Genomic DNA, 21873 nt, shown 5'->3' on the forward strand with positions numbered 1-21873 from the left:
ATGGTAAAGGTGGTTCTGTTAAATTGCAAACCACCTGCTGCTATTTTATGCAGATGCAATAGAGGCGGTGAAGAAAGTCTTCCATGCCATAACTATCACCACTTGATAGGCTTGACATTGAGCTCTAACCCGTGTCCGGTCCAATTCAGAATGAATTTTCTACCACCGGCGCTCTAGCCATCTCAAATATCGTTTCCTCACCCTCAAATCCGTGGAAAACCACAGGGCTGTCCGGGCTCCATGCAATCAGAGAGGGCGCTTCGGAGCCAGACAGTCGATAGCCCTGGTTAACTCCACATCCCAGTGGGCCACCAGGGAATCAGCTGAAAGGCCATCAACATGGATTGTGGTAACCGACTTCCGGTCGGCGCCAGCGTTAATGGCGGTCCTTGCTTCGAGCTCCGAAGCAGGACTGCTCCACGAGTTCAGGTCTGACCCGCTACGGCGAGCGGGGGACCCCTAAAATCACAGGCGCAGAAGCCTGTGAGCAAGGAGATTCGGTGGGCACCTTTGCGCCCCCCCGGTACTGTGAAAGAGCCTTTTTAAAGGCTCCGGAGCGGCACTGGGTGTGAGCGCGGTGCTGAGAATCGCTACCCAGCCCGTGGAGTGAAGCCGCGTCGCCATCAACGGAGAGCGCCAATTCCTTCCTGAAACTAAAGATTGACAACTTCACCCGTGAGTAAGAACAAGAGAATAAGATTAACGGGACACTAAAAATTTTGACATTCGGCTGAAAACGGGAAAGGCATAAATTAAGGAAGTCTGCCTTCCCGATCTGCATGACTAACAAAGCAACGAAAAAGCAAGCTGTATTTAAAAGGGAAACTTCTCTCTAATCCAGCAAACCTGACATCGAACGTAGACCTCCCCCCATCCGGCAGGAGAAGGGGGGAAGATAATTGGGACATTGTTTAACCTGCATTAAATAATTTGGATGGGAAATCTTTCACTGTCAAATCCTCTGACTCGGGCTGCCTGAATAAGGCACCGGGAAAGCGATCTGTCAGACGGATCTTGGATACAAAGTGGGACTTTATCTGTAACAAAATTATGGGACTTTAGTGGATTTACACTGTTGAATTTTGAACTGAAACAAAGTAAGGATTTACAATTGGACTTTTGAACTTTTTCGTCGCTCTATGCTTTCTTGTTTCTTTGTGGCTTATTCCTATTTGGATACAATGTGCTCCCTCTAGAGGGTTTCAAGGGAAACAGTTCCATTGAGGAAGAAGCAGTGGGATTTTCCACTTGTAAATATTTCCTGTGAGAACGACCTTGGATATGAGCACCCCAGTGGAGGAGATATCAACTAGATCAAAAACAAAGCAAGCACAAGCACAAAAGAAAAGGGGCTCTATGTCAGGAGCAGTACCAGTTGCACAGGAAAAAGTAACAACTGCATCAATGGATTCTATGACACAGGCACTGCTTAAGATAAATCAATCGTTGGAAGCATTGACAAAGCAGTCTACTGAAAATTCTAAAAAATTGACAGAACTGACAGCTAGATTGGACTTGAACACGGCAACTGTGACAAGTAACACAGATTCCATAAATCGATTAATACAAGAAAGTTCAGAAACAAAAATCGCTGAAAGTGCTAAAAGTACTGCAGAGGAGACAAGGGAAAGGTTTGTGCCAATTGCAAAAAAAGTGAATGAGCATGATGCAACTTTGGCCTTAATGGAACTGGAGAGGAAAGGGAAAAATCTGAAACTAAGACTGGTTCCTGAAAGTGAGGGGGACAACCTTGTGGAATTCCTTACAGAGAACTTTGTGGAATTTTGGCAAGACGAACTGGAGAAAGAGGAGGAGTTTGTGATAACTACAGCCTTCCGGTTGGGCAGGAGACAGGGCAAGAAACCAAGGGATTGCCTAATCACGTTGAGATCCAAGGAAGAAAGAGATAAAATATTGAATCTACATTATCAAAAGGCACTGGTGATCCAGAATTGTCAAATACAGATCTTCAAGGACATCCCTAAATACATTTTGGAGGTGAGAACCTTCTATAAAGACCTAGTCGACCTGCTAAAGGAAAATACTATCCCATTCAGGTGGGAGTTCCCACAAGGACTGTCCTTCAACTTTAAAGGTAAGAAGATAAAAATAAAAACAATTCAAGACAAAGAACAGTTTTTGGAGAGATATTTAGAAGACCTGCGGAAAGGAACGGTAGGAGAGAGAGAAACAACTGACATTGCAAACTTATCATTTGGACTTAACCCAATACCAACCGAGGAGGAACAAAAGCTTGGAGCAGTCGGTGGAAAAGGTACCCAGTAACAAGATGTCTCTGCAACTGCTGAGTTGGAATTGTAACGGTCTAAACCTTCCCCGAAAAAGAAATCAAGTTTTTCACATTTTAAAGAAAGAACAGTTAGATATAATATGCCTACAAGAAACCCATATCGCCAGGATACACAGGAAACTTCTGACAAATAAGAGATTGGGACAAGAATTTATATCATCAGACAAAGTCAAGAAAAGAGGTGTGGTGATCTATGTAAAAGAAAAATTGGTTCCAAAAATGATATTTAAAGATGAACAAGGAAGATACCTGGCAGTTGAAATTCAAATTCAAGGAGAAAAAGTTCTGATAGTAGGAGTATAGGCACCAAACGAAGGGAAGGCCGAATTCTTTAAGAAGCTGCATGAGACATTAATGGACTTTTTGGACTATAAAATCTTAATGATGGGAGATATGAACGGAGTTGTCTCCACAAACATGGATAAAGCACAGAGACAAGTGATTTCTAAGGAAGGGAGACTACCAAAGACTTTTTTTGAAATGACTGAGACTATGGATTTGATTGATATCTGGAAAACAAGGAACCCTCTGGAGAGGGAGGGAACCTTCTTTTCTGAAGCAAAGATGACATGGACAAGAATTGACCAAATATGGGTTACTAGTAGCCTGGCGCCAAGAATAAAAAAAGTAGGAATCTGCCCAAAAACCTGCTCCGACCATAATGCTGTAAAGATGGAAATGAAACTAACAACAACTGGATCCTTTAGATGGAGAATGAATGACACCCTATTTAAAGATGAAGAGATTTACAAGAAGGCCCAAAAAGCAGTGAAAGATTATTTTGAGGTAAACTTGAGAACAGATGTGGAGAAAAGAATAATTTGGGACGCTAGCAAAGCCGTGATGCGAGGTTTTCTAATTCAACAGAATTCTATAAAGAGGAAAAAACAAAACGAGAGGAAAGAAAAAATCTTAGGAAAAATAAAAGAAGCAGAAAAGAAATTGAGGTCCAGACCAAAGTCTCAGGAGATTTTGAGAGAAATAAAGTATTATCAGACGCAATACATGGAACTGATGAACCAAGAAATAGAATGGAAAATAAAGCAGATGAGACAAAAGACATTTGAATCAGCAGACAAATGTGGGAAACTTCTGTCATGGCAACTGAAAAAAAGGCAGAAACTGAACACTGTGACAAGTTTAGAAATGGATGGAAAGATTATCCACAAACCCAACGAGATAAGTAATTGTTTTCAAAGTTTTTTTAGGAAACTGTATGCACAAGGGCCAGTAAATGAACAAGAAATAGAAGAATTTATTAGAAAATATGGTTTACCAAAAATTTCAGAACAAAGCAAAATGATTCTGAATGAAAAGATAACAGATCAGGAAATAGAGGGTGCCATTCAGAACATGCAATTGGGAAAATCTCCAGGACCAGACGGTTTGACTGCTAGATATTACAAAGTGTTGAAGGAATGGTTAATACAACCATTGAAGGAAGTTTGTAATGAAATTATGGAGGGGAAAAAGGCACCGGAATCGTGGAAAGAGGCTTTCATCTCACTTATACCGAAAACAGAGACTGAAAAGAACCAGGTTAAAAACTACCACCCTATATCCTTACTTAATGTGGATTACAAAATTTTTGCAGACATTTTGGCAAAAAGACTAAAAAAAGTACTGATAGGGGAGATTCATAAAGATCAAGCTGGCTTTCTCCCAGGGAGACATATGTCAGACAATGTGAGGAACATTATAGACATTTTGGAGTTATTAGAAGTTGACATTAACCGAAAGGCGGTTTTGATTTTTGTGGATGCGGAGAAAGCCTTTGACAACATTTGTTGGAGTTTTATGATGAAGAATCTCCAAGGGATGGGGGTAGGCCAAGGTTTTGAAAACGGTATAGGTGCAATATATTCTAAACAAAAAGCAAAGCTAATAGTGAACAATGTGGTAACGGAAGAAATACCTATAGAAAAAGGTACACGACAGGGGTGCCCAATATCCCCTTTGCTTTTTATATCTGTCCTGGAGGTTTTGTTAAACATGATTAGAAAGGATCAGTTGGTTAAAGGAATACAGGTCGGAGCTAAACATTATAAATTAAGGGCATTTGCAGATGACTTAGTGTTAACGTTGCAACAGCCAGATACTAGTACCAAAAGAGCATTAGAATTAATTGAGATATTTGGTCAAGTAGCAGGATTTAAACTGAATAAACAGAAAACGAAAGTGTTGGAAAAAATTTTAACAATGGAAGAAAAAGAGAGATTTCAGAGTGAAACTGGTTTGGAAATAACGAAAAAGGTGAAATACCTAGGGGTGAATTTAACATCTAAGAATGTGAACTTATTTAAAGACAATTATGAAAAATGTTGGACAGAAGTTAAGAAAGATCTAGAAATATGGTCTAGGCTGAGACTTTCCTTGTTAGGCCGAATTGCTGTTATCAAGATGAACGTATTGCCTAGAATGTTATTTTTATTTCAGACCTTACAGATTCTAGACAAGATGGATTGCTTCAAGAGGTGGCAGAAAGATATATCTAAATTTGTCTGGCAGGGCAAAAAGCCCAGAATAAAATTTAAGATCTTAACTGATGCAAAAGATAGAGGGGGTTTTGCCCTGCCGGACTTAAGACTCTATTATGAATCAGCGGCTTTCTGCTGGTTGAAACACTGGCTACTCCTTGAAGACACAGACATTTTGGACCTAGAAGGGTATGATAATAACTTCGGTTGGCATGCATATCTATGGTATGACAAGGTAAAGGTGCATAAAGGCTTTAAGAACCATATTATTAGGAAAGCTTTGTATAATGTCTGGATTCGATATAAAGATTTGTTGGAAAGTAAAACCCCTAGGTGGCTGTCACCAATGGAAGCCAAGGCGGTGAAAAAATTAAATATGGAACCTAACTGGCCAAAATATTGTGAAATCCTAGAACAAGATGGCGAAAAGTTTAAACTTCAGAGTCATGAGAAGCTAAAGTTTAAAGTCCGAGATTGGTTACATTACTATCAGATAAATGAGACATTTAAGCAGGACAGGAAATTAGGATTTCAGAAGGAGAGGTCAAAGTTAGAAACAGAACTGCTAGAACCCAATACTAAGAATCTATCTAGAATGTATAACTTGCTGTTGAAATGGAATACACAGGAGGAAACGGTTAAATCAGCTATGATTAAATGGGCACAGGATATCGGTCATGACATTATGTTTGCTGACTGGGAACAGTTATGGACCACCGGCATTAAGTTTACGGCATGTAGTGCCTTAAAAGAGAACATAATGAAAATGATCTACAGGTGGTACATGACCCCAGTCAAGCTTGCAAAAATTTACCATTTGCCCAATAATAAATGTTGGAAATGTAATGAGTCTGAAGGTACCTTCTATCATCTTTGGTGGACCTGCCCAAAGATTAAAGCCTTTTGGGAAATGATCTATAATGAAATTAAAAAAGTCCTTAAGTGGACATTTATAAAGAAACCGGAGGCTTTTCTCTTGGGCATGGTCGGCCAGTTGGTGCCAAGGAAGGATAGGACTTTTTTTATGTATGCGACCACAGCAGCAAGGATCCTGTTGGCAAAGTATTGGAAGATGCAAGAACTACCTACTCTGGAAGAATGGCAGACAAAGGTGATTGACTTTATGGGACTGGCAGAGATGACCGGCAGAATCCGTGACCAGGGGAAAGAGACAGTGGAAGAGGACTGGAAGAAATTTAAAATATATCTTAAAAATTGTTGTAAAATTGAGGACTGATAAGATGTCTGGGGGTAAGAAGTAGAGAATTACAGCTGTAAACATTAACATTAAGGAAATTTAAAGAAAACTACTAGAGAAATTGACTGAAGGGTTGCTAAAGAGTTGTAAAACAAGGATGCAATGAAAGGGAGGTATGGGGAAGTCATGTTTTAAATGTTTTTTATATGTTTTTGTTTTGTGTTTTGTTTGTCTTTTTGTTAAAAAACCAATAAAAATTATTATATATATATAAAAAAAAGGCCATCAACATGGGATGAAGCATCCCCTACCGCTCTCTGGAAACCGTTTGGATCCATTAAGTGGCGGCGGCGGACCATCTGAATCGGTCCCATCTCCCTGCAGACAGGAAGGGTCACAGAGAAGTCCAGTTGCACCAGGAAGTGATCTGACCACGGCACTTCAGTTTCACTTTTAGCTAGTGTCAGATCACCCATGTCACTAGAGGTGAACACCAGGTCTAAGGCATGTCCGTGGCTATGGGTTGGACCAAACTCATTCAGGGACAACCCCAGGGAGGCCATGCTTTCCACGAAGTCCCAAGCAGCCCCTTGTAAGGTTGTGTCAGCGTGGATGTTAAAATCCCCCAGGACAACCAAGCTAGGTGTCTCCAGGAGAACATCCGCCACGACCTGAAGCAGCTCGGGCAGGGAATCCTTGGTGCAGCGGGGAGGTCGGTACACCAAAAGGAATCCTGTACCGCCCCTACTGCCCAACTTCCAGAACATGCACTCAGAGAACTGGGTCTTCCCAATAGGACACCTGGTGCAAACTAATGACTTCCTAAAAAACACTGCAACGCCCCCCCCCCGCCCACATGACCTGGGTTGCTGTGCGTAAGAGAAACCTGGTGGACAAGCAGAGGCAAGGACAGGCCCATCTGCTTCATCCAACCAAGTCTCTGTAACACATGCCGGTCAAATCCTCCATCCACAATCAGGTCATGGATGGCAGTGGTCTTATGAATCATTGACCTGGCATTGCACAGCAGCACCTTCAGGTCATGTGGGTTTCCCTTGTTGATTCCAGAATCCATCCAGTCAAGACCAAACCTGGAGGCAGAGATAGTCTTCAAACAATAACTAAGCCTGCCTCCTGGGTAATGACATGTTCTGGTCTTAGCGTAACTCCTCCTCCTGCCCATGATCACTGAGATTGGATTTCCCAGTGCATCCCCCCCTCCCCGGGGAACTTGCCCCAGCCATTCTGTTGGCTGGGGCCCACTCCCAGGCAGCCCTGATCCTCCCCCTTAACAACAAAACACAAACTATACAACAACCAATAAAATAAAACAAAACGTTATACCTAAATGAATCTCCAACCAGATATCCTTATAGAAGACATCTGAAGGAAGCCCTCTTTAGGGAAGCTTTTAATGTTTGATGGACTACTGTATTTTAATATTTTGTTGGAAGCTGCCCAAAACAGCTGGGGAAACCCAGCCAGATGGGCGGGGTATAAATAATAAATTGTTGTTGTTGTTATCCATCCCACCCCCCAACAGAGCAAAAGGGGGGGGGGAGAAGAGGAAAATTAACAGGCCACTGACTGCTTAAGGACATTTTAAAACACATTAGATTAGACACTTGGAACAGGGAAGCAATAGCAGAAGAACTTCACCCTCCCCCAAGAATTTCTTCCACCCTCTAGGCACTGCAGCAGGAGTCCTTTTGTAGCTGAGAATGTGCGGGCCTGGCCCCCGTCCCCCAGGCCAGTTGGAAAAGGCCTTGGAAGGGAGCAGGCCCTGCAGTCCTCGCCACAGCCGATGGTCCCAAATTAGGGAGCAGTGCTAATTAATGCTTGTGACAGGGAAAGAACTGAAGGGAGTTAGATGTGAGGTCTTCCTCCAGGGTTCACTGCCTGGGGTTCCAAAAGCCTGCTTATTTTCTGGGACGGATTTTGTTTGGCCCAATCATGGGATCTGTGCCATCTCCAATGTCACTCATCTCTTTAGTCAACCAAGGACAGAAAGAAGAAGAACAGAAATAAAACATCTGACAGAAGCCACTTCAACTTCCTGAATCACTTTGAAGATACATTTAAGAAGGCCTGGGCAGTTTAGAGGAGCCTGAAAAAAATATGGATGAGGGGGTTTTATCTGCCCTGGAGTAACTTCATCTGAGCAATTTCCCCCCTGCTCAGCACCTTGCACCTCTGGTGGCCCTGCCCCTATGAGGGGATGGGGGCTGCTGATGGATGGAGTCTGAGGGGGAAGGAGAGCGGTCAGCGCCCCTCCTCCTCCTCCTGTGCATCTGGCCAGAGCCATGGCTGCTCTCCTGAGGCCCTTACTCTGCTTCTGCCCCCGTGAAGGGGCCCTGATGGGAGGCTGTGGGGGCTGCAGACAGGCCAGCCCTTCAAGAGCAAAAGGGGGCCATCATGGAGGGGGGTAGGCAAGATGATGAAAATGATAATTTTATAATATATATGCCAACCACCTGGCTGGGTTTCATGCTTTGAAAAGGCAGGAGCGGAGGAAGAATATTCACAGGGAAAGCAGTCAAAGGTCTTCCATCTAAGGCTGGCTGTGGGAGTGTTAGCATCCCAGGTGCTGCAGGTGCTGCTGTTGAGCCCCATCGAAAAATCAGAGGTTCCTCCCATAGAGAGATGTATTGAATTACAAAGCAGATAGGATGATCCCAGAGGGAGCCTTACCAAGAGAGGCCACGATCCCACGATTCTCCTCCATGACTTCCTTATGGAGAGTTCTCTGGTCAGGATCCAGCAACGCCCACTCCTCATCTGTGAAATGGACAGCTACATCTTCAAAGCACACTGGACCCTAAAAGAAAAAGGTTGTCCTCTTAGACCAAATAAAGGTTAACAGTTACACTTTGTTGGCTTCTGCCTCTTAATTGATGTCCTGTTTTAATGGGAATCTTTTTCTGCGCATTTTATGGATGCATATTTTGTAACTGAAAATTGAAACTAATTTTATCGCTTGAACCGTGGTTAAAAGGATTGATACAAATAGAAATTGTTTCCCTCTAGAGGGAGCCTTTGAAACTGTTACAAGAGTTGAGGTGGGGGAATCTCCAGCTGCAAGATAAAAAACCGTGAGAACCAGGGATTGACCTTGGATCGGTAAGAATGTCGACAGAAGAAGCCTTAGTGATTGCATTATGCAAGATAAGTGATTCATTGGAACGGCTCCATAAGAAGACCGATGTGATGACTATCAAAATTGATAACTGGGGACAAAAAGTGACTAATTTGGGACAAAAAGTGAACATCTATACAGAAACTATTCAGGAATCGATACAGGAATCTACTTTGACATGGCAAATTGTGGAAAAGGCGAGGGATAAAGTTGTTGTTGTTGAACCTAAAGTAATACAAGTGGAGAGGGAGAGAGCCCCAGCCTTACAGAGGCAATTTGATGAAGATAAGTTCATAGAATAATAGAATCATAGAGTTGGAAGAGACCACAAGGGCCATCGAGTCCAACCCCCTGCCAAGCAGGAAACACCATCAGAGCACTCCTGACATATGGTTGTCAAGCCTCTGCTTAAAGACCTCCAAAGAAGGAGACTCCACCACACTCCTTGGCAGCAAATTCCACTCTCGAACAGCTCTTACTGTCAGGAAGTTCTTCCTAATGTTTAGGTGGAATCTTCTTTCTTGTAGTTTGGATCCATTGCTCCGTGTCCGCTTCTCTGGAGCAGCAGAAAACAACCTTTCTCCCTCCTCTATGTGACATCCTTTTATATATTTGAACATGGCTATCATATCATCCCTTAACCTCCTCTTCTCCAGGCTAAACATGCCCAGCTCCCTTAGCCGTTCCTCATAAGGCATCGTTTCCAGGCCTTTGACCATTTTGGTTGCCCTCCTCTGGACACGTTCCAGTTTGTCAGTGTCCTTCTTGAACTGTGGTGCCCAGAACTGGACACAGTACTCCAGGTGAGGTCTGACCAGAGCAGAATACAGTGGCACTATTACTTCCCTTGATCTAGATGCTATACTCCTATTGATGCAGCCCAGAATTGCATTGGCTTTTTTAGCTGCCGCGTCACACTGTTGGCTCATGTCAAGTTTGTGGTCAACCAAAACTCCTAGATCCTTTTCACATGTACTGCTCTCAAGCCAGGTGTCACCCATCTTGTATTTGTGCCTCTCATTTTTTTTACCCAAGTGCAATACTTTACATTTCTCCCTGTTAAAATTCATCTTGTTTGTTTTGGCCCAGTTCTCTAATCTGTCAAGATCATTTTGAAGTATGATCCTGTCCTCTGGGGTGTTAGCCACCCCTCCCAGTTTGGTGTCATCTGCAAATTTGATCAGGATGCCCTTGAGTCCATCATCCAAGTCGTTGATAATGATGTTGAATAAGACCGGGCCCAAGACAGAACCCTGTGGCACCCTACTAGCCACTCTTCTCCAGGATGAAGAGGAACCATTGTTGAGCACCCTTTGGGTTCGGTCAGTCAGCCAGTTACAAATCCACTGAGTGGTAGCATAGTCAAGACCGCATTTTACCAACTTCTTTACAAGAATATATTGGGGCACCTTGTCAAATGCCTTGCTGAAATCAAGGTAGGCTACATCCACTGCGTTCCCTTCATCTACCAGGCTTGTAATTCTGTCAAAAAACGAGATAAGGTTCGTCTGACATGACTTATTTTTCAGAAATCCATGCTGACTATCGGTGATCACAGCATTCCTTTCTAGGTGCTCACAGACTGTTTGCTTAATGATCTGCTCCAGAATCTTCCCTGGTATTGATGTCAGACTGACTGGGCGGTAATTATTTGGGTCCTCTCTTTTCCCCTTTTTGAAAATAGGGACAACATTTGCCCTCCTCCAGTCTGCCGGGACTTCGCCTGTTCTCCAGGAATTCTCAAAGATGACTGCCAGTGGTTCTGAGATCACATCTGCCAGTTCTTTTAATACTCTTGGATGCAGTTCATCTGGCCCTGGAGACTTGAATACATCTAAACTACCCAAGTATTCTTGTACTATCTCCTTAGTTATTCTGGGCCGTGTTTCCTCTGCTGAATCATTTGCTCCAAATTCTTCAGGTTGGGCATTGTTTTCTTTATCGGAGAAGACTGAGGCAAAGAAGGCATTGAGGAGTTCAGCCCTTTCTGTGTCCCCTGATTGCATTTCACCATCTTCTCCTCTGAGTGACCCCACTGTTTCTTTGTTCTTCCTTTTGCTACGAACATACCCATAAAAGCCATTTTTGTTGCTTTTAACCTCTCTAGCAAGCCTGAGTTCATTCTGTGCTTTAGCTTTTCTGACTTTGTGTCTACACGTGCTGGCTATTTGTTTGAATTCCTCTTTGGTGGTTTCCCCCCTTTTCCATTTTTTGTACACATCCTTTTTAAATCTTAACTCAGTTAAAAGTTCTTTAGATAGCCACCCTGGCTTCTTTAGGCACCTTCCATGTTTCCGTCTCATTGGTATTGCCTGAAGTTGTGCTTTTACTATCTCCCTCTTAACAAACTTCCAGCCATCATGAACTCCCTTTCCTTTTAGTATTACTGACCATGGGATCTCACCCAGCACTTCCCTAAGTTTTATGAAGTCGGCTTTCTTAAAGTCAAGAAATTGAGTCCTAGTCTGCTTGGCTGCTTCTTTCCGCTGTATAGTAAACTTCAGAAGAGCATGATCACTCGCGCCTAATGATCCTTCCACTTCTACCCCACTAACCAGGTCATCAACATTGGTTAGGACCAGATCTAAAATGGCTGTTCCTCTTGTTGCTTCTCCCACTTTCTGGACAATGAAGTTGTCTGCAAGGCCAGTGAGGAATCTGTTTGACCTTATGCTCTTGGCTGAGTTTGACATCCAGCAAATATCCGGGTAATTGAAGTCCCCCATTACTACTATCTCCCTTCCTTTTGCATGCTTGGCCATCTGTTCCAGGAAGGTATCATCTGTGTCCTCCGTTTGGCTTGGGGATCTATAGTAAACTCCCACAATGAGGTCCCTGTTATTCTTCTCTCCCTTAATTTTGACCCAAATGCTCTCACTTTGGCTTTGAGGTTCTAAATCTTGGATCTCTTCACAGGTATACACATCCCTGACATATAACGCCACTCCTCCTCCTTTCTTGTCTGGTCTGTTTCTCTGAAATAGATTGTATCCCTCCATTATTACATTCCAATCGTGGGACTTATCCCACCAGGTTTCAGTGATGCCTATTATGTTATATTTAGTTTGCTGTACCAAGAGCTCAAGCTCATCTTGTTTATTACCCATGCTTTGCGCATTAGTGTACAGACAATGAAGTCCATTAATCATTCCCCCGTCTCTTATTTAAGGATTTTTTCCTCCCACCACTAGGTCTGTGTGCTGTTTGTGTGCTGGTCCCGGGGGGAAGGTTACCGTTGGCGTAGTCAAAGTCCGGTCCTGGGTCAATAGCCTGGAAACAGTTCCGACGGAGCGGGACGAGGTCCGAAGCAGGAAGCCGGGCGGGGACAGGAACACTGGAGGAAAAGGACTGGATGCTGGCCGAAACAGCTCTTCATTGACGTTGCTCCCGCAACCTGGGACCGGGCTGACTGGCCTTTATCTTCTCTGAGGCCAGGGGCGGTCCCGGCCGCCAGGAGACCCGCCTCTCCTGGCCTTAAGGCGAGCACTCCTCCTGGGAGAAACCAGTTCCCTTCGCCTCTCTGCCCTGAGCCTCTGCAGTTCAGGAGAGGCTGAAGGGTTACTGGGCCCAGGGGGAGACTCACCTGTAGGCACTGAGTCCTCAACCACCTCTGGAGCCAGAGTGGAATCACCTGGTGCCTGCTCCTGAGGATCCGGTACTGGTGCAGGCGCTTCAGAATCAAGGCCCTGCCCCAGTTCAGCCAGCCCTGGAGGCGGGGACTCCTGTGCAGGCTGGGATTCCTCCGGTTCAGCCTCTAAATCAGAATCCCAGGCCATCACAGTTTGCTCCATTTGGTCTATGACATTTGGATGATCATCTTCATCAATTGATAGACTCCTACCTTCAGGAGCACTGTCTCCCTCCCCCACATTAGTCAGTTTAAAGCCCTCCTGATGAGGTTTCTGAGATTTTTGGCAAAAACATTCCTCCCAACCGTTGTGAGGTGCAGCCCATCGCTTGCCAGAAGTCCATCTTCAAGAAACTGCAGTCTGTGATCTAAGAATCCAAACCGTTCCTGTTTACACCATTTGCGAAGCCAGCTGTTCACTTCCACTATTTTTCTCTCTCTCCCTGGGCCGCGTCGTTCAACTGGGAGGACAGATGAGATGACAATTTGTGCATTTAATTGCTTCAATTTCCTGCCCAGAGCCTCATAGTCTCTTTTGATCTTCTGGAGGCTTTTGCTTGCAGTGTCATAGGTTCCCACATGAACCAAGAGGAAGGGGTATTTGTCAGTGGGTTTTATGATTCCTTGCAGTCATTCAGTTACATCTTGGATCTTAGCCCCGGGGAGACAGCACACTTCAAGAGACATCTTGTCAGGCCCACAGATCACTGCTTCTGTTCCCCTCAGTAGGGAATCCCCTATCACCACTACAAGCCTCCTCTTAGGTCTGGTCGGGGTTCTTCCTTGAGTTGTCCGTTCCAAGGTCGCCTGCACACTCCCTGAGGACTGACTTTGCTGCTCGTCTTCATATACCTGATCGACTGTAACGAGGGAGAGATCCTCAAATGGAGTCTGCTCTTCGTCTTCCATGCTAGGGGAGAGGACCTCAAAGCGATCAGAACGAACCCTGGGCCTCCTACTTCTTTGAGTCACGTTTCTCCGTATATCTGGCTCCTGTGTTGGTGAACTAGCCTCCTTCTGAGGGGAGTCCCCTGTCTCCTCCTTGGTGGAGACGGTGTGCTCTGTTGCTTCCAAGAAGAGCTCCAGCTCTCTAATTCTTTGGAGCATAGCTACACGTTCCTCCAGTTGCTGGACTTTGTCTTCTAAGAGGGCAATCAACATGCAATTGCTGCAGGTAAAGCTGCCTGCAACCTTTGGCAAGATGGCAAACATTGCACAGGAACCGCAGGCGACTGCAGCTGTTCCCTCACTCTCCATCTTGAGAACGTGTCGTTGGGGGTGGCTACAGCGGTCCTCCATCATAAGAAGCGTGCAGACAGGACAAATAACTCCCCCCCCAAAAAAACCTAGGTCTCACCCAACAAACGTTTGAGACTAGCTCCCCTAAATCTAAAAGATGGGTCAAACTGTGCGCGCCGCTGCCCTGCAAGCTCTGATAAGCTCCTCCCACAGCAAATCACCTGCCTCAACAGAAACCCTGCCCCCTCTGACCTTTGCACAGGGAGAGCAGCTAATCAGCCACAAGAAACACACACAGGAGAAAACCCTAACGGTCAGGGGTCCCTTTACCTTTTATTCCAAACTTTGAAATGGAAAGCATTTGATATAAAATTGATACACAGTAAGGAGGAGAAAAGGTTTCCCTTGGCAAGCATGGAGAAGTATTTGCAGGAATCACAGCCCAGACTCAGAGTTTATTTTTTAAAAGAGGAAGAATGAAGTCAGAATTGACAAGTGAGTCATTTGTACCAAGTGTAGTTTGGACTCAGGGCAAGAGTGGGGGTCCCTCCCTCCCTCCCTCCCCCAAAATGCCAGGGCACATTTCTTTCCAGTGCCTGTCTCCTTTCCCAGAACTCGGAATCTCCCCTGTTCCCAAGACAGACTACTGGGGTGGGGTCTCTTTTTCCTTTGTTCTGAGGGCCAGATCCTGACCTGACCAAAGGACAGCTCTCGAAAGCAAGAAAAGTAGGGCTGCCCTTCATTCTGTGATTGTACGTGGCTTAAAGTTCTTTTCAGTATTGTGTTTTAATGTTGTAATCTGCCTTGAGAACTGAGGGTGAAAATGGGATGGGGATGATGATGATGGTGAAGGTGAAGGTGTTACATAGCTTAACCCCGCCCAGCCCCATTTGCTTGGAGGTTCTTTGGCATCCAGCATGGTCCCTCAGGTGGTGTCGGGGACTGGCAGTGCCTACTGGAAGCTCCAGCCTTTGGCACAGAGAGGAGGGGGCCATGGGGCTTCCTGCTCTGGATCCCATGAGGTGGTTGCAAGTCCTCTGTGTGGAACTGCCCTGGAAGACGGCTCCGAAACTGGCCCCTAATGGATGGGCTCCCTCTTTTGATTTGTGGCATATTTATCCCACCTTTTTCTCCAATCCATGGGTCTGCCCCTCCTCATTGAATATCCACTTATGTCATTTAAATTCTACTGGATATTGATCCAGAGCAGAACTCTCGCATATAGTTAGCAGAGTAAAAAGTCAAACACATTGCAGGATTCCCAAAAAATAGATCAGAGGCAACTATATATATTTCATCCAGCAGAGCTTTACTGATAGCCAAGGCAAACGAGCATAATGGTCACAAATGCAACACATCCAGGAGTGGCACTGTGCAGTTGCAGCAGAAGTGCAGAGTGTTTGAGGACCAGGACATTCGCAGGGAAGCCAAAATGCTTGTTTACAAAGCTATTGTACTACCAACCTTGCTGTATGCTTGTGAAACATGCACCACTTATAAACCCCATCTCCAACTTCTCAAAAGATTCCATCAACGGTGTCTCCACAATATTTTACACATCACTTGGGAAGACAGTCGAACTAATGCCAGTGTACTGGAAGAAGCAAAGATCACCAGTGTTGAAGCAATGATTCTTCAACATCAACTTCGCTGGACTGGTCATGTTGTGCGGATGCCTGATGATCGTCTTCCAAAGCAACTCCTCTATTCCAAACTTAAAAATGGAAAGCATAAAGCTGGTGGTCAAAAGAGGTTTAAAGATCGTCTCAAGGCAAATCTTTAAGAAGTAGTATAAACACCGACAACTGGGAAACACTGGCCTGCGAGTCCCCCAGTTGGAGAACAGCCTTGACCAAAGGCTCGAACTCGAACTCAGGACGCAAGGGAGAAACGTGCTAGGAGGAAGCCACGCTTGGCAAATCCACACCGTGATCAACTCCTGCCCGGAAACCAATGTCCCCACTGTGGAAGGACGCGTGGATCCCGAATTGGCCTCCAGTGTCACTTACGGACTCACTGTTAAGGTCGTGTTCGTGGAAGACCATCTTACTCGGCTGCCAGGGATCGCCCAAGAAGAAGAATTTAATCTCCCCCCCCGCCCCTCCCTGGCCGCCCTGGGACTTGCCCCCTTCTCCCCCCTGCGCCCTATGGGGAAGAGAGAGGAGACTTACAAGATCCCAAAGGTGCCACCGACGCAGCTCCTGCAGAGAAGACGAAAACCTCCCCCTGGAAGAGAGGAAAGGGGGGGCGGGCGGCGGGAGGGGGCCTCGTCCTCCCCCCTTATTTCCTGTCCTCTCTAGGAATGCAGCTCAGTTCCGATTTACCCTTGCAAGGCGGAGCACATCAAACGCACCTCCTCTCTATTCAGGAGCCCGGGAGGAGCCTCGTACTTTGCAGACGCGTCGAGGCGCCTGATTTGCGGAGACCGAAATGAATCCAAAGGGGGCGGGAGACCCAGGACGCCCAAAGGGGAAAGAGAAAGGAGACTCACCGGATCCCCGAAGGCGCCCCCTCCCCGTGGCAGCACTTGCGGAGCAGAGACAACAGCCCCCCCCCCCTTGCATGAAGAGAGGCGGAGGAAGGGTCTTTGGCTCTGGGGGACCTGGCCCCCTTTATTCCCAGTCCTCTCTCGGAATCCAGCCCAGCTCCTTTGAACCCTGGGCCAGCCGGGCTCCTCCCCCTCCCTCTGCGAAGCAGGAGCCCCGGGCATCGCAGCCCCCAGGGGGGTCGTAGTTGCATCCCTCCCACCATCACCAAAACGTCACGCCACGGTCACAAAAGAGGAGAGGTTGTCATGCAGAAAGGAGAAAGTGTCGGCCCCCCCGCCAGTCATTCCAGCTCCCCCCGCCTTGGAAGGAGCTGCTTCCCCAAAGAGCAAGAACGGGATTCCCACCTCCCCCCAGTCGCGAGGCCTTCCTGCGCTTCTCCTCTGGAAGGATCCGGATTTCTGCCTGGGGTCTGGGCTGCCTCCTGGGGCGAAGCTGGATTCCCCCTAAGGGGGGGGGGCAAGCGCCTTCTGCTTGAGGGAGGGAGGGAGGGAGGGGAGCCCGGATTCCTGTTTCTGTCTTGAATCTGCAGAGGAAACATTGTATCCGCTGTTGCTACATTTTGTAGCGCGCTTCTTCCCTCTTTCTGCTCTCCACTCCTTGCGCTCAAGGCGTCGCGCAAAAGAGCCGAGCTCTCCTGGCGGATCGCGCGCTCCAGACACGGGGCTGCTGCTTCCTGACTTCGGATTGGCTGCCTGTCACCTTTGGACGATGCCCATTGGTCAGCGATGGTTCTTTGAGAAATCCTGATGTTTCCTTGAGGGCTTTCGGGACTCCATTGAAGGGTTCACAAGCCTCTTTGCTGTAGAAGGGGGAGGGGGGTTTCTATGGGTGGGGGCCACTCAGGCTCATCATCTTGTGTGGGTGAATGGGATTTGGGGTGTTTGGATGGCCTCTTAGTCCCCGGCTCTACCAACAGCTCGTGGGGTGAAAGGCCCGGAGGAGTCGCCTGAGGTCCCCCCCACAACAAGGCTGCTTTGTTGTCCTGCAAGGGGCCAGGAGTGTCTCTGCAAGGCCGTCCTCCGGGCGGTCCTTCTCCTCCTTTATTTCAACCCCTCATCCCCAGGGGCCTGAGCAGGGGATCCCACCCCCTACCCCCTACCAATGGAACGGGTTTCATATATATATCTGATACAAAAGTTTGCAGCTTGCCTGTGGGGCAGGTGGGGGAACATAATGGAACACTCTTGCAGGCCCCACGGCCTCCTCCGGGGAAGGGGTCCTGGTGTTCTGGGACTCACAGCTGCTCTCTTGTGAGCACCTGGTCTAGCAGAGTAAAAGCAGCGCAGAGGGAGATGAGCAGGAGAAAAGAAGGAGCCCCCCCCCCCCCAATTTGCAGCTTGGAGGTGCTGGAAGAGGAAGCACTGTGAGCCTCTCTACTCATGAGGTGAACCACCCTGGCGTCAGATCAATGGTGCTCTAGAAATTTAATAGCTATAGAAATAATAAATAAAGCTTGTGTGGTAAGAATTTGCTTCTACACCATCAGTTTGTTTCCCAGGTGAGGGAACACAAATATAAACACGGGACCAAGGGAATGAGAGCAATTCTGTTGGGACCCAGTTTATTCAAACTATTGTAATAGGACAGCCTTACTAACCAGTTGTTCAGCAGAGCTTCTAGTTCGAAAAGGCTGCCAGGAGGCATATTAGAAGGAAGCTTATATACACAGCACACAAAGACCCATAAAATGCCACAACACTCTTCCACTTGCATCAAGAAAGGTCTCAGATCATGGGACGTGTGGCTTAATGCGAATATCGACTCCCACAGTTCCCAGGCCATTTGTTAGGCTGTTAGGCTGCTGAATGAAAAGATAAAAACAGGGGAACTGACTTTCGGGTTTGGTGGGTGTGCGTCAGTAAACGAGGGGAATTAAGACTAAGAGAGCTGAGTGGGGTGTGCGCGCTTGTGTAATCTCACTGTATATAAGTTGTACAGGTGACAATAAAGTATTTCTATTTCTATTGTATTTGGGTCTCATATGTCTCACTTCAACAACGTTCCTAGGCAACCAGGCTAAGGAAATGCTAGCTCAACGCTTCTCTCTTTCTCTCTTTCCCAAAACATCACCTGCCCTTCTGGGGTCAGAAAAGGCTGCAAGCTGTAGGGAACACATCACAGCTTTACATCGTTCAGGAGAGTGGCATTAGGGTTACAAAATGCAGACCCACAAAATCAAGCCTAATACATTCTATCTAAAATGTTAAATGCAATTAACTAGGACACTTCAAACAAAATCAAAATCATTAATATCTAATTCAATCAACTATCTCAAATTTTACACCAACTCCTTCCAAGGAAAGCTCAGCATGGACAGTAAATGTCACCCAATCTCTCTTATCCCTCTCCCCAGGCATGACATGAAGAAGGAATTCAACACCTTGGCGAAGGACTTGAGAGTCACAGTTCTGGGTACGTAGTAGGAATTACTATGGGGCACCATATGTGGCAAAGAACCCAGCTGCAACCATTACCTCATACGAACTAAAGTCTCCTCCAATTAAATCTGTACACAGCCACTACTGTAGTTTGCTCCCACTGTGAGTTCTTTGATGGGAAGCAAGACGGGCCCTGTGGCTGAAGCTCTTTCCACACACTTGGCACTGAAATGGTCTCTCACTTTTGTGAATTCTTTGATGGGAAGAGAGGTGGCTGCTCTGACTGAAGCTCCTTCCACATTCCAAGCACTGATATGGCTTGTCCCCTGTATGAATTCTTTGGTGGGAAGTGAGATGGCTGCTCTGACTGAAGCTCTTCCCACATTCCACACACTGATAGGGCTTTTCTCCTGAATGAATTCTTTGATGGGAAGTGAGAGATGCCGTCTGATTGAAGCTCTTTCCACATTCCAAGCACTGATATGGCTTCTCCCCTGTATGAATTCTTTGATGGACAGTGAGCTGGCGTCTGTGAATGAAGCTCTTTCCACATTCTGAGCACTGATAAGGTTTCTCCCCTGAATGAATTATTTGATGGACAGTAAGTTGGCTTCTGACAATAAAGCTATTTCCACATTCCAAGCACCGATATGGTTTCTCTCCTGTGTGAATTCTTTGATGGACAGTAAGCTGGTGGTTGTCACTGAAACTCTTTCCACATTCCAAGCACTGATATGGTTTCTCCCCCGTATGAATTCTACGATGGACAGTGAGCTGGCACTTGTGAATGAAGCTCTTTCCACATTGTGAACACTGATAGGGTTTCTTCCCAGTATGAATTCTCTCATGGACAGTGAGCTGGCGTTTGTGAATGAATCTCTTTCCACATTCCAAGCACTGATAGGGTTTCTCCCCTGTATGAATTCTCTGATGGGAAGTGAAACTGTCCTTTTTTCTGAAGCTCCTCCCACACTCTTGGCACTGATAAGGTTTCTCTCCTGTATGAATTGTTTGATGGGCCGTGAGCTGGCCTCTTTGAATGAAGCTCTTTCCACATTCCAAGCACTTATATTTTTTCTCCCCTGTATGAATTTTTTCATGGTCAGTGAGGTGGCTTCTGTGAATGAAGCTCTTTCCACATTCTGAACACTTATATGGTTTATCCCCTGTGTGAATTCTTTGATGGACAGTGAGCTGGCCTTTGTGTATGAAGCTCTTTCCACATTCTGAACACTTATATGGTTTCTGCCCTGTGTGAATTATTTGATGGACAGTAAGCTGGCGTCTGTGAATGAAGCTCTTTCCACATTCCAAGCACTGATAAGGTTTCTCTCCCGTATGAATTCTTTGATGGGCCATGAATTGGCCTTTTTGAATGAAGCTCTTTCCACATTCCAAGCAATGATAAGGTTTCTCCCCTGTATGAATTCTTTGGTGGGAAGTGAAACTGTCCTTTCGACTGAAGCTCTTTCCACATTCCAAGCACTGATATGGTTTCTCCCCTGTATGAATTCTTTGATGGACAGTGAGACTGAAGCTGTGAAGGAAGCTCTTTCCACACTCCAAGCATTGATAGGGTTTCTTCCTGATGGGATTTCTTTGATGGGAAGTGGAACAGGAGCTCTGACTGCAGCTCTGTCCGCACTCTGAATATGGATATAGCTTCTCCACGGTGTGGATTTTGTTGTGGTCTCCCTTGTTTTTCATTTCCAATTCATCACCACCTGCAACTGAGAGAGAAATGGATTAGAGCCGCAAATTATGGAGCAATGCTAAATAATGCTTGTGACCCAGGAAGAACTATAGGGAGTTAGATGTGAAGTCTTCCTACATAGTTTACTGTCTGCAATTCAAAAGGTCTGGCTCTTTTCTGGGATGGATTCTGTTTGGCCTAATCATGGAATCTGTGTCATCTCCAATGTCAATCTATCTTTGGTCAATCAAAAACACAAAAAAGCAAGAACAATAACAAGGAACCTAGGAAAAGCTACTTCTACATCCTAAATCACTCTGAAGCCTACATTGAAGAAGGCCTGGGCAGTTCAGAGGAGCCTGATCATGGTTTGAAAAGGCAGAACTGGAGGAGGAATATTCACAGGGAAAGCAGTCAATAGACTTTCATCCAAGGCTTACTGTTGAGCCCCATCGAAATATCAGAGGTTCCTCCCACAGAGAGATGTGTTCAATTTCAAAGCAGATAGGATGATCCAATAGGAGGCCTTACCTAAAGAGTCCAAGATCCCACGATTCTCCTCCATGACTTCCTTATGGAGAGCTCTCTGGTCAGGATCCAGCAACGCCCACTCCTTGTCTGTGAAATGGACAGCTACATCTTTAAAGCACACTGGGCCCTAAAAGAAAAAGGTTGTCCTCTTAGACAACATAAAGGTGATCTGTTACACTTTACTCTGTTATTTTCTGCCTCTTAACTGCTGTTCTTTTTTAATGGGTTTGTTTTGCTGCACATTTTAATGATGGATAAATAGTTCAATGTGTTAATGGAATAATTCATTGTGTATTTTAATGTGAGCTATTAAGAACCTGGTGTTCTTCAAATCATTCTCTTTGTGCAAGCAATCCTATGCAAGGATCCCATCTCCCTGTGTGCTGTTCTGGGGGTCAGGAGGCCCTCCCCATCCCCTAAGACCAAGGTCAAGAGGTGCATGGGGGAATGAGGAGGATGGGGGGGGAGCCCCTTTGTGTGAATGATGGCGCTGGTTAGGTGTATCCTGGCCATGGTTTGGTACAGTGTGAAAACGCTTAGAAGCCTATTTTAACATTCAATCTAGAAATGAAACTGTAATGACTTATAAACATGTGGGAATGTTCAGGGGTGCAGGAGAGGATATATTGTTTGATTATAGCCTTTCCAACTTGTGTTAACAAGTTCACAATTTAGCAGAGTAACATTCCTCTTTTTAAACTCACAGCAGATGCGTTTGCTCAGGCTCACTAAA

At 45.8% G+C, this 21873-nt stretch overlaps 1 protein-coding gene across 8 annotated transcripts in view; it reads right to left on the minus strand.

Annotated features, from left to right (window-relative positions):
• The window catches only part of LOC310851383 (uncharacterized protein), a 32241-nt gene that overhangs the window by 4075 nt on the left and 6293 nt on the right, over positions 1 to 21873 (minus strand). For 4 of the 8 annotated variants that reach the window (XM_083753719.1, XM_083753718.1, XM_083753717.1 and 1 more), the window contains 2 exons: positions 21141 to 21267; positions 18074 to 20646 (listed from right to left, as the gene is read on the minus strand). In XM_083753719.1, the coding sequence (XP_083609845.1) occupies positions 19058 to 20646; positions 21141 to 21267 (1716 nt within the window). In that variant the 3' untranslated portion in view covers positions 18074 to 19057. Of the gene's footprint in view, positions 1 to 8677; positions 8805 to 18073; positions 20647 to 21140; positions 21268 to 21873 lie in introns of those variants that run through there. The other 4 variants (XM_083753714.1, XM_083753713.1, XM_083753716.1 and 1 more) reach the window with 3 other exon arrangements.

This window comes from Podarcis gaigeae (genome assembly GCF_964106915.1).
Source record: "Podarcis gaigeae genome assembly, chromosome: 8".
Lineage (NCBI taxonomy): Eukaryota > Metazoa > Chordata > Lepidosauria > Squamata > Lacertidae > Podarcis > Podarcis gaigeae.